Consider the following 16,228-nt stretch of genomic DNA (forward strand, 5'->3'; position numbering starts at 1 on the left):
ACTCGCGGACAACTTTTCTTGGCAATGGAGGAAAGGCTACGGGGGCGGAGCTACTGCGCACGTACTGCTCCACGAAGTAGTCCTGTTCGGCGCGCATTTCGAATTTAGTTTTGGTTTGTGAACCTACCGTATCTCCTGTGACGGCCGTTTGTTTATTCGAGTTGCCGTCACGAGCTCCTTCGGTGAGTAGTCGAAAAAGCTGGAAGTGACGAGCGCTCACCTGAAGACGAAGACGCCACTTTGACTGTGATGTGCACGTAAAAGGTGCGACGGTTTCACACGCGCAAAAACGCGAAATGAAACCGCATAAAGTAAAACAAATACGAATATCTCCTTGGTGCGTGCTCACCCTCTTTTCAAAGAGCGAGCCGTAGAAAATAGTGTTTTTTTTTTCCTCACGCAGAAAACACGGACACAATTGTGGGACTATATTCTTCAGCGGTAGCACACGCGTAGTTTGGCTCTGTAGCCTTCCCTTCATTGCCAAGAAAAGTTGTCCGCGAGTATAGTACGTCAGGCGGACGTGCTCAGGTTTTCAGATGAAACATACTTTTGTTAATAATGCAAGTACTGCAGTGTACACTGTACTTAAAAAATTTTGTCACCCTGTCGCTCGCGCAGCATAGCCTTAGTCGCTTTTGCGCCGTTAAACTCGGCCTACGATACTGCTGTTTTAAAGATCTCTTCTATCGGTTTTTGATATCAACGCTGTGCTTTAGTGCAAGTTCACTGTTTCACGTGGGTCGCTGTATCAGAACGACATGGTAAGTTCACTGACTGAGTGAGTAGTATCTGAAGCAATCATTACGAAGTTCCAACTTCGCGCGAGCCAAGTCATGCGTCACTTCCGGCTAGCGGAAATTGTGGCTGTTGGCCAGTTTGGGTTTTCAAAACTCGTACTTCAAGCCGCTCGTGGTCCATTCACTTGTTTTTCGAAAGTAAAATTTCGTGCGGGGGCTGTTTTGTATTTGCGCTGTCTGAATTTATGAATTCTTTTTACGTGGTCCAAAACTTCGTTGCAGTTGACCTTTAAGGGTATTTCACTGTCTGCACTGTCAATGTAAGATGCGAAAGTTTCCGTGTTGTCATAAGCGGAGTCCTCGCTCCCTGTGCTGGCGTGAAATTCTCTTGCACCTTGTTGAAAAGCGCTTTCGCTTTCGTCTGCAGCAGTGTAATGAGTTTCTCTTGATGTGCGCTGAGCCTCCCTCCTTCCCTTGCCTCAGTTAAACTTCTAACTTGAAGTAGAATATTTGGCGCGAGGCTTTTGCGATTCTTGCCACGCACCGTCACTACACACTGTCTCTCGAATAGTCGTGCGATCTTATCGCTTGAGAATGCACTAAAGTGCAAGTTCTCTGCGGCTGCGGCCCTCGAGGACCAGGGCGGTATAGCGGGTTGGTCGACAGAGCTGGCGGAGTAGCGATTTGTTAAATGCCTTTCACAAACTGGTTCCTCTCGTCGATTTGTTGTTGCCTACCGTCTGAACGGGAAAAAAACAAAAAAAAAACTTATCGGTAAGAGTGTGTCGACCTCCTTCCGGAGAGGAGCGCATTGCCTGACGTCAAGGCCACCGAGATGCACTCGGGAAAACGTCCCCAGTCCGATTCGGTCTACTCGCAGCTGTGCCTGGGTCCTGTACCCGCATTTTTCTGTTAGCCCTCACGGCTTGTGCTGCGCGTGGCGTATGGGGTCGTTGCGTTCTTCAAACTCGTCGTGTTCCGTGCAAATAGACTGCTTATGTCACGGGAGGCAAAAACAGACAGCGAAAATTTGTCCAACTCATTATCTGCTCGCTCAACCTGTCCGACTTGATGGGGCGGTTGACGTAATGCCATTTTTAGAGCAGCCCGAACCGTTGGCCGCGAGCAATACGAGTTTGTGGCTGTTGCGCGTGTTCGCGGGAGGCATATTCCCGTGTCGCGGCTCGCGCTCTCTCCAGCGCGGATTCGGTCGCTTGAAGCCGTGCTTGAAGCCCGCTCTATGAGATGGCGCCACTAGGCCCAGAAGGAGAAGGCTGCGGCGGCAGCGGCGGTCGGTGTCTGGCTCTTTTTTTCGCTTGTTTAGTTTCTGGTCGAGTCGGAGTAGGAATTTTTGTTCGTTTTCGGCGCCTTTTTCCTTCTCTCCGGGGCGTTTGTGGCTATCGTCGATCAACTCGGGAGCCGTGTGCCACGTCGGACGGCGGCGGCCCGGACACCGGCAGCGTCGTTTCCTTCCTAATCGGCGGACGCCGGCGGCGGCCTAGGCTCGACCGCGGCGCGTGTGTTGGAGCCCCGCCGATTGTTCGGGCGATGCTGCTGCCACGTTCAGGCTACTCGACACGCATCCAGATCCACGAAGACGCAGCAAAGGTCGCGCTTCGGTCGTCGTCGTCAGTCGCGCCAGCACCGACCGCGCGCTTCACCACCCATCGGCGTTTGTGTGCTGCCCGGAGGAGGCCCGCCGCCTACCGCCGCGCGACGACGATGTGCCGGTGATCGGCGTGAGGCACCGTCGTCCTCTCGTGTCAGGATCATCGGACGCTGCGAGTGTTTTCCGCGCCATCGCCGGCCGTCGACGTGGAGGCGCACGGCCGCACCACCGCGCCGCCGCCCCACCACCGCCGTGAAGGTGATTTTTGCCGCTGGCCAGCAGCCGGCTACTCGCTTGTTTTCCCTGTTTATTACCGCCGAAGGTCTCTCTCGGTCGAGCGACGCTCGGGCCACGTCTGGTAGGGGTAGGCTTCATGTGCGGGCGCCCGCCGTGGCAGGCCACCGCGTCGGGATAACAGATTTTAGCGGCCCCGAGGATTTGTGGCGGATTTGCGAACATCGGCCAGGTTGCGTTTAATCTGTCCCCGCGGTCGTTTCTCGGGTTTCGCCCCGCGATAAGCCGCTCGTCCTTGAGTATTCGCATTCCTTTTCCTCGTCGCCGTCTGGCGTTCTCTTTTTTCTTTTTTTCTTTCTTTCGCCTCGCGGCTCCCTGGTGCCGTTCGGTGTCGTTGGCCCCTTTATAAGTGTCTGTTTTTGCGTCAGCTCACCTCATTTCGCACATTGCGCGCCCGTATATCGGTTTCAATCGGTGTTGTGGGAGGGTGTACGAAGCCTGCGCGTATTACGTAACATGCAGCAACTCTGCTCCGGCGCAAGCTGCACTGTCGGCTTTCCGGTGGCGAAGGAAACGTCACACTAGTGCGTGAAGTCGCAAATGTGCTATTCATCCTGTTCGCTCTGCAAATATAGGCAATTTGCTGAGCTGTTTACATGGGGCTATGCGGACGTCCGGCCATTAAGCGATCGGAGCAGTGCACGGGCAGGCTTTATAGGCTTCCTTCGAATCTGAAACTAAACTCGCGCGGCGAATATGTGCCCGTTTCACCCGTGCTTCTAATCGGTGCTCCAATTACTTGGTTTGCTCAAGTATATCGCGTGTTTAACGCATATTTCCTTATTAAGTAGTCGAGTGAAAAGAGGTTTGTTGTTGAGGTGACTTTGGAGGACGCGAATTCTGAGACGATCACGTTTGGAGGTAGCTTTCATTGCGTGCCGATTGGCTGGTTGAGGAGCGGCAGGCAAGTGCTTGTTTCAGTCATTGGACACGCGTGATTGTACGTCACTCAAAGCGACACTGTTGCTGAAACGAATCGTCACAGAATACGGCCCCTTTGCCTTGCTTATCACATGGGCGCTGTTGTATGTCCAAATCGTGCTTATTTCGTCACACGAGTTCACACATTGTCGTCTTACATGTGTTAGTATGTGCAACTTTTGCAGCCCAAAGAAGTCTGCCTGTAAACAAAATCCACTTCAGCGACATTTTTTGCTAAACCAATTTTGCGGCGTTCTTAAATTGAAATATCATAGGTATTATGTCACGAGAACCAAAAAGTAAAATGTGTCATATAAAATGGTATTTTTCAAAGCAAGCTCCAAAAAGTATAAAAATAGGCATAGTCCGATACTCTGTAGCAATCGTTTGTGTGGCGTCAAGTTATGCTGCTCTACATAATACATTATGCAGAGCAGCATTACACGATGCCACAAGAACTGTAGCCAATGCACAGTGTGAATCAACATTGAAACAGCTTTTCAGTTTGCACTCAACTTAAGTCTTTTTAATATCTGTAAAGGTTCCTTACGGAAGATAAAAATACAGTTTCATGACTTAAACATTTGCGATGAAGCCCAACCACATATAATGTTGTATTATTGAATTTTGGATGGAAGTGCAATCCTATTAAGTTTATGAGAATACATTGCTCCTATGGGTCGTTCACCGAGAAAAGCAAAGAAAAAGACGTAAAATTGTGCGAGTGAGATTCCACTGTAATGTATTTCACTGTGCCATACTGTTTTGCCAGTAATGATTACCGCTACTCCACCACATGTTATTGGCAGCAACTTTACAGTCGACATAAAATGTAGAAAATTGCTAACATCGTTTCTTGCTCTCACAATTGTCAAATGTATTCATAGATACAGAGGAGCCAGTGTTGGGTTACACATAGCTTTGAAATTGCAAGCATTATAATATAAATATTGGACCTTGTTATTACCAACTGTTATCACCTTTCTACACCAAACTAAGTTGCTTTTCACATGTGTGAAAGCCTCAAAGCAGCATTTTAAGATGTCTAAGCCTTCAACAATATAGACTGGAACCTCTAGGCCTGAGGCCATTAGGGTAATAGATCTGGGGCATTTTATAGTGCGAATGAAACATATTTCTATGCAGTTGTTTACCTGCCTTGCACTGCTTGAATCCAATCAATCGACAGTTTGGGCAGTTCGGTATTTTATTGGCTAGGATAAGAACAAGGATAGCTTTCAGCAATGGTTTACAGACAGCATGTGCAACTTTCTCTCGGACTTGCTTACCTTCATGTTCTGTGATAAAATGTTTTGTTGCCTCATTATTTTTAAGCTGCTGCTCATAGCACACATTACAAAAGTTTTTGCTGTAGCTGCGGAATGTAATTCTCGTCACCTTATCGTGTTCCTAGAAAGCCTTCAAACTGTGGTGGTCTTCTGCAGTATTTTCTTTTGTAGGTGTGATATGTACCACTAGCTGGTAGTTTAGTGAGAAAGCTTTTCAGTACTTTTAAACAAATGAGACAATGTTCGTTGTGCCAACAAGCTCTGTAGTGTAGCTCCTGGCATCGCTAGTTCTGTGCATTAAATTGGTGTCTTAAGATACCATTTTGCTAGAAAATGTTTAGTGAGATAGTAGTGGAATTGTACACTGTCATCTGAATTGGTGCTACTGCACCCAACTTCCTTCGAATATAGGCATCCACATTTGCTTGCCGGGCCAGAAGGGGGGACGCGTGCGAGAGTCTGTTTATGCCTGCCCATAGCGGCCAATGTCAGCCAACTTGAGACGGCCCACAGCGAGCAACGCAGCTCCCTCTGGTCAGTGGCCGGTGCCTATCGTCGATCAACTCGGGAGCCGTGTGCCACGTCGGACGGCGGCGGCCCGGCACCGGCAGCGTCGTTTTCCTTCCTAATCGGCGGACGCCGGCGGCGGCCTAGGCTCGACCGCGGCGCGTGTGTTGGAGCCCCGCCGATTGTTCGAGCGATGCTGCTGCCACGTTCAGGCTACTCGACACGCATCCAGATCCACGAAGGACGCAGCAAAGGTCGCGCTTCGGTCGTCGTCGTCAGTCGCGCCAGCACCGACGCGCGCTTCACCACCCATCGGCGTTTGTGTGCTGCCCGGAGGAGGCCCGCGCCTACCGCCGCGCGACGACGATGTGCCGGTGATCGGCGTGAGGCACCGTCGTCCTCTCGTGTCAGGATCATCGGACGCTGCGAGTGTTTTCCGCGCCATCGCAGGCCGTCGACGTGGAGGCGCACGGCCCGCACCACCGCGCCGCCGCCCCCACCACCGCCGTGAAGGTGATTTTTGCCGCTGGCCAGCAGCCGGCTACTCGCTTGTTTGCCCTGTTTATTGCCGCCGAAGGTCTCTCTCGGTCGAGCGACGCTCGGGCCACGTCTGGTAGGGGTAGGCTTCATGTGCGGGCGCCCGCCGTGGCAGGCCACCGCGTCGGGATAACAGATTTTAGCGGCCCCGAGGATTTGTGGCGGATTTGCGAACATCGGCCAGGTTGCGTTTAATCTGTCCCCGCGGTCGTTTCTCGGTTTTCACCCCGCGATAAGCCGCTCGTCCTTGAGTATTCGCATTCCTTTTCCTCGTCGCCGTCTGGCGTTCTTTTTTTTTCTTTTTCTTTCTTTCGCCTCGCGGCTCCCTGGTGCCGTTCGGTGTCGTTGGCCCCTTTATAAGTGTCTGTTTTTGCGTCAGCTCACCTCATTTCGCACATTGCGCGCCCGTATATCGGTTTCAATCGGTGTTGTGGGAGGGTGTACGAAGCCTGCGCGTATTACGTAACATGCAGCAACTCTGCTGCGTGCGGCGCAAGCTGCACTGTCGGCTTTCCGGTGGCGAAGGAAACGTCACACTAGTGCGTGAAGTCGCAAATGTGCTATTCATCCTGTTCGCTCTGCAAATATAGGCAATTTGCTGAGCTGTTTACATGGGGCTATGCGGACGTCCGGCCATTAAGCGATCGGAGCAGTGCACGGGCAGGCTTTATAGGCTTCCTTCGAATCTGAAACTAAACTCGCGCGGCGAATATGTGCCCGTTTCACCCGTGCTTCTAATCGGTGCTCCAGTTACTTGGTTTGCTCAAGTATATCGCCTGTTTAGCGCATATTTCCTTATTAAGTAGTCGAGTGAAAAGAGTTTTGTTGTTGAGGTGACGTTGGAGGACGCGAATTCTGAGACGATCACGTTTGGAGGTAGCTTTCATTGCGTGCCGATTGGCTGGTTGAGGAGCGGCAGGCAAGAGCTTGTTTCAGTCATTGGACACGCGTGATTGTACGTCACTCAAAGCGACACTGTTGCTGAAACGAATCGTCACAGAATACGACCCCTTTGCCTTGCTTATCACATGGGCGCTGTTGTATGTCCAAATCTTGCTTATTTCGTCACACGAGTTCACACATTGTCGTCTTACATGTGCAACTTTTGCAGCCCAAAGAAGTCTGCCTGTAAACAAAATCCACTTCAGCGACATTTTTTGCTAAACAATTTTGCGGCGTTCTTAAATTGAAATATCATAGGTATTAGTCACGAGAACCAAAAAGTAAAATGTGTCATATGAAATGGTATCTTTCAAAGCAAGCTCCAAAAAGTATAAAAGTAGGCATAGTCCGATACTCTGTAGCAATCGTTTGTGTGGTGTCAAGTTATGCTGCTCTACATAATACATTATGCAGAGCATCATTACATGATGTCACAAGAACTGTAGCCAATGCACAGTGTGAATCAACATTGAAACAGCTTTTCAGTTTGCACTCAACTTAAGTCTTTTTAATATCTGTAAAGGTTCCTTATGGAAGATAAAAATACAGTTTCATGACTTAAACATTTGCAATGAAGCCCAACCACATATAATGTTATATTATTGAATTTTGGATGGAAGTGCAATCCTATTAAGTTTATGAGAATACATTGCTCCTATGGGTCGTTCACCGAGAAAAACAAAGAAAAAGACTTAAAATTGTGCGAGTGAGATTCCACTGTAATGTATTTCACTGTGCCATACTGTTCTGCCAGTAATGATTACCGCTACTCCACCACATGTTATTGGCAGCAACTTTACAGTCTACATAAAATGTAGAAAATTGCTAACATCGTTTCTTGCTCTCACAATCGTCAAATGTATTCATAGACACCGAGGAGCCAGTGTTGGGTTACACATAGCTTTGAAATTGCAAGCATTATAATATAAATATTGGACCTTGTTATTACCAACTGTTATCACCTTTCTACACCGAACTATGTCGCTTTTCACATGTGTGAAAGCCACTGCAACGGAGTCCCATTTTAATGCAATGAGCACAGCCACGTGCCGTTCAATCATACCTGGAGCAGGATCGGAGAATGCACTCAAAGCAGCATTTTAAGACGTCTAAGCCTTCAACAATATAGACTGGAATCTCTAGGCCTGAGGCCATTAGGGTAATAGATCTGGGCCATTTTATAGTGCGAATGAAACATATTTCTATGCAGTTGTTTACCTGCCTTGCACTGCTTGAATCCAATCAATCGACAGTTTGGGCAGTTCGGTATTTTATTGGCTAGGATAAGAACAAGGATAGCTTTCAGCAATGGTTTACAGACAGCATGTGCAACTTTTTCTCGGACTTGATTACCTTCATGTTCTGTGATAAAATGTTTTGTTGCCTCATTATTTTTAAGCTGCTGTTCATAGCACACATTACAAAAGGTTTTGCTGTAGCTGCAGAATGTAATTCTCTTCACCTTATCGTGTTCCTAGAAAGCCTTCAAACTGTGGTGGTCTTCTGCAGTATTTTCTTTTGTAGGTGTGATATGTACCACTAGCTGGTAATTTAGTGAGAAAGCTTTTCAGCACTTTTAAACAAATGAGACAATGTTCGTTGTGCAACAAGCTCTGTAGTGTAGCTCCTGGCATCGCTAGTTCTGTGCATTAAATTGGTGTCTTAAGATACCATTTTGCTAGAAAATGTTTAGTGAGATAGTAGTGGAATTGTACACTGTCATCTGAATTGGTGCTACTGCACCCAACTTCCTTCGAATATAGGCATCCACACTTGCGCTGTGGAATATTGCCTCACTTTTGCATTGTTTGCTTTTCCTGATGGTCTAGTTTCTTGCCTTAGCATCCAAAATGAAACACTAGGAACAGTACCGTTTTAGTCACAGCATCCAATTCATTCTAAGCATGAAGTTGACTAAATGTAGAATTGAGGGGAAATCTTTTGCGTTAACTGCCTCTAGTTTTTAACATGTGAAACGTCATATTTGCACAAAGATCTCCAACAATATTCTTGTTCCCATGATGAACTTAACGCTTTTGGCAAAGTCATAGATGAGCTTAGTAGTTGCGCTTGTTTAGGTTTTGAGCTTGAACTCTGAAATTTAGCTGCTTATCTAAAATGTTCTATGTTTTACCTGTAAGCTTTTTCTTTTTACATTGGTGAATGCGCTCACTTGAATCTGCAACAGCTGCCATGTGTTCGTCCATAAAGCTTTTTCTTGGAACCCTTTGTTATGCTGGTGTACTTGATGTGGCTTCAGCTTTCAGGCCATTGTCTATGAGCACTCCACAAAACAAAAGGTGCTCCTTCTTGATGGACCAATAATGTTATTGCATCGTGCGTGATGATTATAGTTTTAAATGCGAAGCATTTCTTAGCGAACTTCTGCGACTTTGAGCGTATCTATCTATCTATCTATCTATCTATCTATCTAGCCGCCTACGACTTTGTGCTCTCCTGGTCGCTTGGTTCATCGAATGTGCTCCAAAATTGGTATGGCGTAACATGACTGTATGACGAACATAAATGACAAGTCATAACATGAAAATCATGACACGCATGTCATGTACCACATGATTTACATGCTACGCTCACAGAGCGCTGGCGGCCGTTTCGCTAGTTTGATATGCACCAAAATTGGTATCTTGCGACGTGACTGTGTGACGAAGATAAATAACACGAGTTAACATGAAAATCATGACACGCATGTCATGCACAGCATGACTTACGTGCCACGCTCATGGTGCGCTGGCGGCCGTTTCGCTAGCCTTATATACACCAAAATTGGTATCTTGCGACGTGACCGTGTAACGAACATAAATAACACGAGTTAACATGAAAATCATGACACGCATGTCATGTACAGCATGACTTACGTGCCACGCTCATGGGGCGCCGGCGGCTGTTTCGCTAGATTTATATACACCAAAATTGGTATCTTGTGACGTGACTGTGTAATGAACATAAATAACACGAGTTAACATGAAAATCATGACACGCATGTCATGTACAGCATGACTTATGTGCCATGCTCATGGAGCGCTGGCGGCAGTTTCGCTAGCTTGATCTACCCCGAAATTGGTATTGCGCGACGTGACTGTGTGACGAACATAAAAACTCGAGTTAACATGAAAATCATGACTCGCATGTCATTTACAGCATGACTTACGTGCCACGCTCATGGGGCGCTGGCGGCGGTTTCGCTAGATTTATATACACCAAAATTGGTATCTTGTGATGTGCCTGTGTGACGAACATAAAAACACGAGTTAACATGACATTCATGACTCGCATGTCATGTACAGCATGACTTACGTGCCACGCTCATGGGGCGCTGGCGGCGGTTTCGCTAGCTTGATCTACCCCGAAATTGGTATTGCGCGACGTGACTGTGTAACGAACATAAATAACACGAGTTAACATGAAAATCATGACATGCATGTCATGTACAGCATGACTTACGTGCCACGCTCATGGGGCGCTGGCGGCCGTTTCGCTAGATTTATATACACCAAAATTGGTATCTTGTGACGTGACTGTGTAACGAACATAAATAACACGAGGTAACATGAAAATCATGACACGCATGTCATGTACATTATGACTTACGTGCCACGCTCATGGAGCGCTGGCGGCTATTATGCTAGCTTGATCTACCCCGAAATTGGTATTGCGCGACGTGACTGTGTGGCGAACATAAAAACACGAGTTAACATGAAAATCTTGACACGCATGTCTTTTACAGCATGACTTACGTGCCACGCTCATGGTGCGCTGGCGGCTGTTTCGCTAGCTTGATCTACTCCGAAATTGGTATTGCGTGACGTGACTGTGTAACGAACATAAATAACACAAGTTAACATGACAATCATGACATGCACGTCATGTACAGCATGACTTACGTGCCACGCTCATGGGGCGCTGGCGGCCGTTTCGCTAGCTTGATCTACCCCGAAATTGTTATTGTGCGACGTGACTGTGTGACGAACATAAATAACACGAGTTAACATGAAAGTCATGACACGTATGTCATGTACAGCATGACTTACGTGCCACACTCATGCGGCGCTGGCGGCCGTTTCTCTAGCTTGATCGACCCCGAAGTTGGTATTGCGCGACGTTACTGTGTGACGAACATAAATAATAGGAGTTAACATGAAAACCATGACACGCATTTTCCTCAATGACATACAAGACGATGTATGCAGCTCTTTGCTGGCTGCTTCGCATTACATCGATTCCCACAATGCGTGGGATCTGCCGGCTGGGTGATTCCACGAGAGATCGAACATGCCTGTCCGGTCGCATTTTTTGTTTTTCCTGGGTTTTTTATATGTTGTGTGGGCACATTCAAAGTGCACGGAACCGAAAATTTTATTTCCAAGAAACGCTCCCAGCGCGCCAAAAAAATATTTGAAGGTGGCGGCGCGTGCCTCCTGTTTTTGCTCACTGCAATGTTTTCGGATTTCACGGCCGAATTTAGCGCGAACTATAAATGATGTGTCGAAAATTTTTTTTGCTGGTTTTAATACGCATTACTGTGAATTACATCCATGCTTTTTTTATGCCGTCCTCAAAAAGAAGAAAATGTGAAAAAATGGCAAACACGGCCGAAATCAAAAAAGGGTCCTAAGTTTGAGGCGCCTTGGCGCCTTTACTATTTCAAACAGAAACTTGAAAACAGTGTCACCTATAGAAAAGAGCCTTTGCAACATTTATACGGAAGATCATTTTTCCTACGGCCAGCGCAAAAAAAGAAAAAAATAGTTAAAGAACCGAGTTTTTTCAAAAAAGTACATTTTCAAAAAATAAAATAAAAAAAACTCCGGTCTCAATTTTGACGGCAATTTTTTATCGAAGAGAGCCTATGTCAATGAACACACGGTTTTAATATCATATGTCCTCATTTGCTTTGTTTACGAGATATAACTGGCCAAAGTGACCCTTGCTGTGAGTGCTCACTTCAGTGCGACTGATGGTTGTTAATAGCTTGCATTGTGCGTAAATCGCAGTTTTATTTATTCTGCTGCAGCAAAACCTTGCTCTGGTGGCTTTTCGTCATGAAAAATGTGTTCTCAGATTTTATTTGTGTCTAGCGTGTGCAAAAGTGGGCTGCTGCCGCCCTCTAAATGGCTCACGTGTAAACAGTTTGCAGCCTACAACCTCGCCTACAATCATCAGAGGAAAGATGTGCGCGCCTGTTCAAGATATCAACCGCTTCTTCTTCCTGAAGGAATGCCTGGTCTACCTCATCGCGGTTAGATGTAGACAGGTTTTCCTTGAGGAGCCTAAAGCAATGCAAGAAGACCTCGCAGGTGTCGCGAAGATCCTCAGCCTATGACAGTAGCTTCTAGAGGTAGGCAACAACAAAAAGAGCACAGAAGAAATATTTGTGCAACGAAAACGTTTTCCTCAGCAATCTTCTTTTTGTGAACGCGTAAATAATCGGCCTAGAATAATAGGACCTAGCCATGGGCCGCGGGCATCGCGTGTAGTCAACAGCTAGACCTAGAGCAAGTCGAAGCGTTTATACTGAACGGCGCCGCACAAATTATCTCACATCTGCGCAGCTGTCATGAATGCCTTTCCAGAACTGCTCACGGTTTAACATTTTAAGTCTAAGGGTGTCTAAGCGCTTTGGGCTGTAATATTTAATTTGTAGGCCGCACTCATTGTCAAAACTAAGGGTAATGTCCGTCTGGTGCCACCAATGACCTCTGCTGTCCTCGATGTGGGAAAGCACTTTAGTAAAGTGGCAACAAAACATCATAAATTGGGCAGCTTCGGACACTCATGGCTTAATCATACCGCACCGCACGTTTTCTGGCTGCTGAAACGCTAAGGTAAAGGTCGAGATGATACAGGAAGACATTATCTGCGACGCCGAAAACATGTGACAGCGGGAAGTGAAATAAACGGCTCGGAAATCATTGAGATAACGTTTTACAAATGTTGTTTAGGCACAGTGTGCGTCGAATGGGGAAGATGGTTAGAGCGTACAATGCACGTAATGGAAGGGAAGCAAGCAGGCAGTGAGAAAACAACTGCATAACAGCGCGCCTGCTGATTGTGGCATTTAGTTACAGATTAAGTTGGCCTTCGCTGCATACAGATGCTTTATTCTGTGTGCAAGGAGAGTTTTGACAAAGTGACCTAAACCATGTGTTCGCGGTGTCTCGCGTGCTTCTGATTAACGAATACTGGCGGGGTAAGTTGAGGTTGTAAGCTGCAAACTGCGTACGCGTTCGGCATTTAGAGAGCGGCAGCAGCCCACCCCCACACACGCTAGACACTATTAAAGTTTGAGAATGCATTTTTCTTGACGACAACACACCAGAGCAAGGGTTTACTGCAGGAAAATATTTAAAACTAGACTTAAGTGCAATGCAAGCTGATGACAACTATCGATCGCACTGAAGTGAGCACACACAGCAAGGGTCATTCTGGCCCGTTAAATCTCGTGAACAAGAAAAATGAGGACATACATATTAACACGGTGTTTTCACTGACATACAGGGGCGTAGCCAAGGGGGGGTTGGGGGGGTTCAAACCCCCCCCCCCCCCCCGAAATTTTTCAGTTTTGCTTGCGTATATATACACGCACACATACAAACGCACGCACGATCATACATAAAGTATGGTTGAACCCCCCCCCCCCCCCCCCGCCCCGAAAAAAATTTCTGGCTACGCCCCTGCTGACATAAGCACTTTTCGACAAAAAGATGTCAAAATTGAGGCCTGAGTTGTTTTATTTTTTGAAAATGTACTTTTTTGAAAAAAACTCGCTTCTTTAACTATTTTCTTCTTATTTCGCGCTGCCTGTAGGAAAACGATCTTCCGCATAAATGTTGCAAAGGCTCCTTGAAATACTTGGAAAAAAGCATGGATGTAATTCACAGTAATGCGTATTAAAACCAACAAGAAAATTTTCGACACATCGCTTATAGTTCGCGTTAAATTCGGCCGTGAAATCCCAAAACATTGCAGTGAACAAAAACAGGAGGTCTGCGCCGCCACCTTCAAATACTTTTTTGGCACGCTGGGAGCATTTCTTGGAAATATAATTTTCGGTTCCGTGCACTTTGAATGTGCCCACATAACATATAAAAAAACCCAGGCAAAACAAAAATATCGACCGGACAGGCATGTTCGATCTCTCGTGGAATCACGCTTTAGAGGGCGGCAGCAGCCCACTTTCGCACACGGTAGAACCAAATAAAATCTGAGAACACATTTTTCTTGACGAAAAGCCACCAGAGCAAGGTTTTGCTGCAGCAGAATAATTAAAACTGCTATTTACGCACAATGCAAGCTATTAACAACCATCAGTCGCACTGAAGTGAGCACTCACAGCAAGGGTCACTTTGGCCAGTTATATCTCGTAAACAAAGCAAATGAGGACATATGATATCAAAACCGTGTGTTCACTGACATAAGCGCTCTTCGATAAAAAATTGCCGTCAAAATTGAGACCGGAGTTTTTTTATTTTATTTTTTGAAAATGTACTTTTTTGAAAAAACTCGGTTCTTTAACTATTTTTTTCTTTTTTTTGCGCTGGCCGTAGGAAAATGATCTTCCGTATAAATGTTGCAAAGGCTCTTTTCTATAGGTGACACTGTTTTCAAGTTTCTGTTTGAAATAGTAAAGGCGCCAAGGCGCCTCAAACTTAGGACCCTTTTTTGATTTCGGCCGTGTTTGCCATTTTTTCACATTTTCTTCTTTTTGAGGACGGCATAAAAAAAGCATGGATGTAATTCACAGTAATGCGTATTAAAACCAGCAAAAGAAATTTTCGACACATCATTTATAGTTCGCGCTAAATTGGGCCGTGAAATCCGAAAACATTGCAGTGAGCAAAAACAGGAGGCACGCGCCGCCACCTTCAAATATTTTTTTGGCGCGCTGGGAGCGTTTCTTGGAAATAAAATTTTCGGTTCCGTGCACTTTGAATGTGCCCACACAACATATAAAAAACCCAGGCAAAACAAAAAATGCGACCGGACAGGCATGTTCGATCTCTCGTGGAATCACCCGGCTTTTTTTTTTTTTTTTAGTGCATTGTTACACCGTTTTTGGAATCCACATCCTCCTGTGGATCTTCCTGCTTTATTGCATAGCCACTAACAACTCACGACTTAAAGCAAAAGTTGTTCAGTTGGCAGCATGCTGCTTGTGCGTTTGTTTCATTCACGGAAATAAGGACTTGGCATTACGAAGGGGAACGACGCGGGTGGTTTAAAATTTTCGTTTCCGCCGCGCTGCTCTCCGCTCATGCAGTCGCGTCTCAGGGGTAGTTTTGTATCGCGTACGCTCATGAAAGTCGCTCTGACGGAAAGTTCATCAAAATACCGCGTCCCTGTTATGTTGTCGGGTACCTGAATGGCGTGCACCGCTTGAGCAACAGCAGCTGCGGCAAAGAAGCCAACGTGACTTTCTAATGGGTGCCACAAATAAACCCCTACGCCTAAGTGGCCGGGTGCCGTGCCTCTGCGACAGTGTGCTAAACAACCAAGAAATTTGTGTGTGTGCTCGTTGCACTTTCAAGCAGAGGATTACGTGATCAACCGCAACTTGGTCAAGGCTTGTAATGTGCCCTTCAGAGCAGAAACCGCAGCGTCGGCTGCTGGGCAGCAAAGGTGGTTGAGCGAAGCAAACTCTACGTCGGAGGCCCTTTTCAGCCGGGTGATTTGACATGTGCTAACATTGTGTGGACCACTAAAATGTGATTTTCTTTTAAAATAAGCATTTCCTTGGCACGAAACAAGCCCCACGAGGTTTCTGGAACGCTATTTCAGCAATGCACGTCGACTTAACATTTGCCTTTAGTGTCCCTTTAAGAGACGACAACAAGGGGGGGAAACTCTGACCTCGCAACAATCTCTCATTCAGTTCCAATGCTTTTGAAAAATATTCTAGCACTTTTGGAGCAGTCCGAGCTCTTGCAGTGTCTCAGCATGCAATGCATGTGCAACCAATGCCGAAGCTAAGCTGAGGTTCTATTTTTAGTTGGTGTTCTGTGGTTGAAGTGGCAGTGTTGATGGTTGTCGTATTGTGATCTCATTCTGGTGTGGTGTTACGCACAGGAGGAGGAGGTGGAGGAGTTTGCTGTGATGGGTCGGAGGTAGCACCGGAGGGGGGCACGGCCATGGCGCCCCCACCGCCCCACGGCCTGGGGCCCCCCCACTTCAACCCTGATGAGCTGCCCCTGGCGGATCTGCGTCGCATGCTCATGCAGCAGCTTGAGTACTACTTCTCCAGGTACATCCTTCACGGCACATTCACTCCAACACCCGTCTATAACTACGCTGGGCTGTTTGCAAGGTTGAATAGCACTACATTTTTGGACAACTTTGTGTGGACAAATTTGGTAAAATTAAAACCTAGCTAC

The 16,228-nt window shown here is 46.7% G+C and overlaps 1 protein-coding gene across 11 annotated transcripts in view; it reads left to right on the forward strand.

Annotated features, from left to right (window-relative positions):
* LOC119387998 (la-related protein 4B) overlaps positions 1-16,228 on the forward strand; it is an 87,146-nt gene that overhangs the window by 39,467 nt on the left and 31,451 nt on the right. For 9 of the 11 annotated variants that reach the window (XM_037655598.2, XM_037655599.2, XM_037655600.2 and 6 more), the window contains one exon: positions 15,924-16,098. In XM_037655598.2, coding sequence (XP_037511526.1) covers positions 15,924-16,098 — 175 coding nt within the window. Of the gene's footprint in view, positions 1-2,129; positions 2,608-15,923; positions 16,099-16,228 lie in introns of those variants that run through there. The other 2 variants (XM_049413782.1, XM_049413781.1) reach the window with 2 other exon arrangements.

Source organism: Rhipicephalus sanguineus, chromosome 3 (assembly GCF_013339695.2).
Source record: "Rhipicephalus sanguineus isolate Rsan-2018 chromosome 3, BIME_Rsan_1.4, whole genome shotgun sequence".
Classification (NCBI taxonomy): domain Eukaryota; kingdom Metazoa; phylum Arthropoda; class Arachnida; order Ixodida; family Ixodidae; genus Rhipicephalus; species Rhipicephalus sanguineus.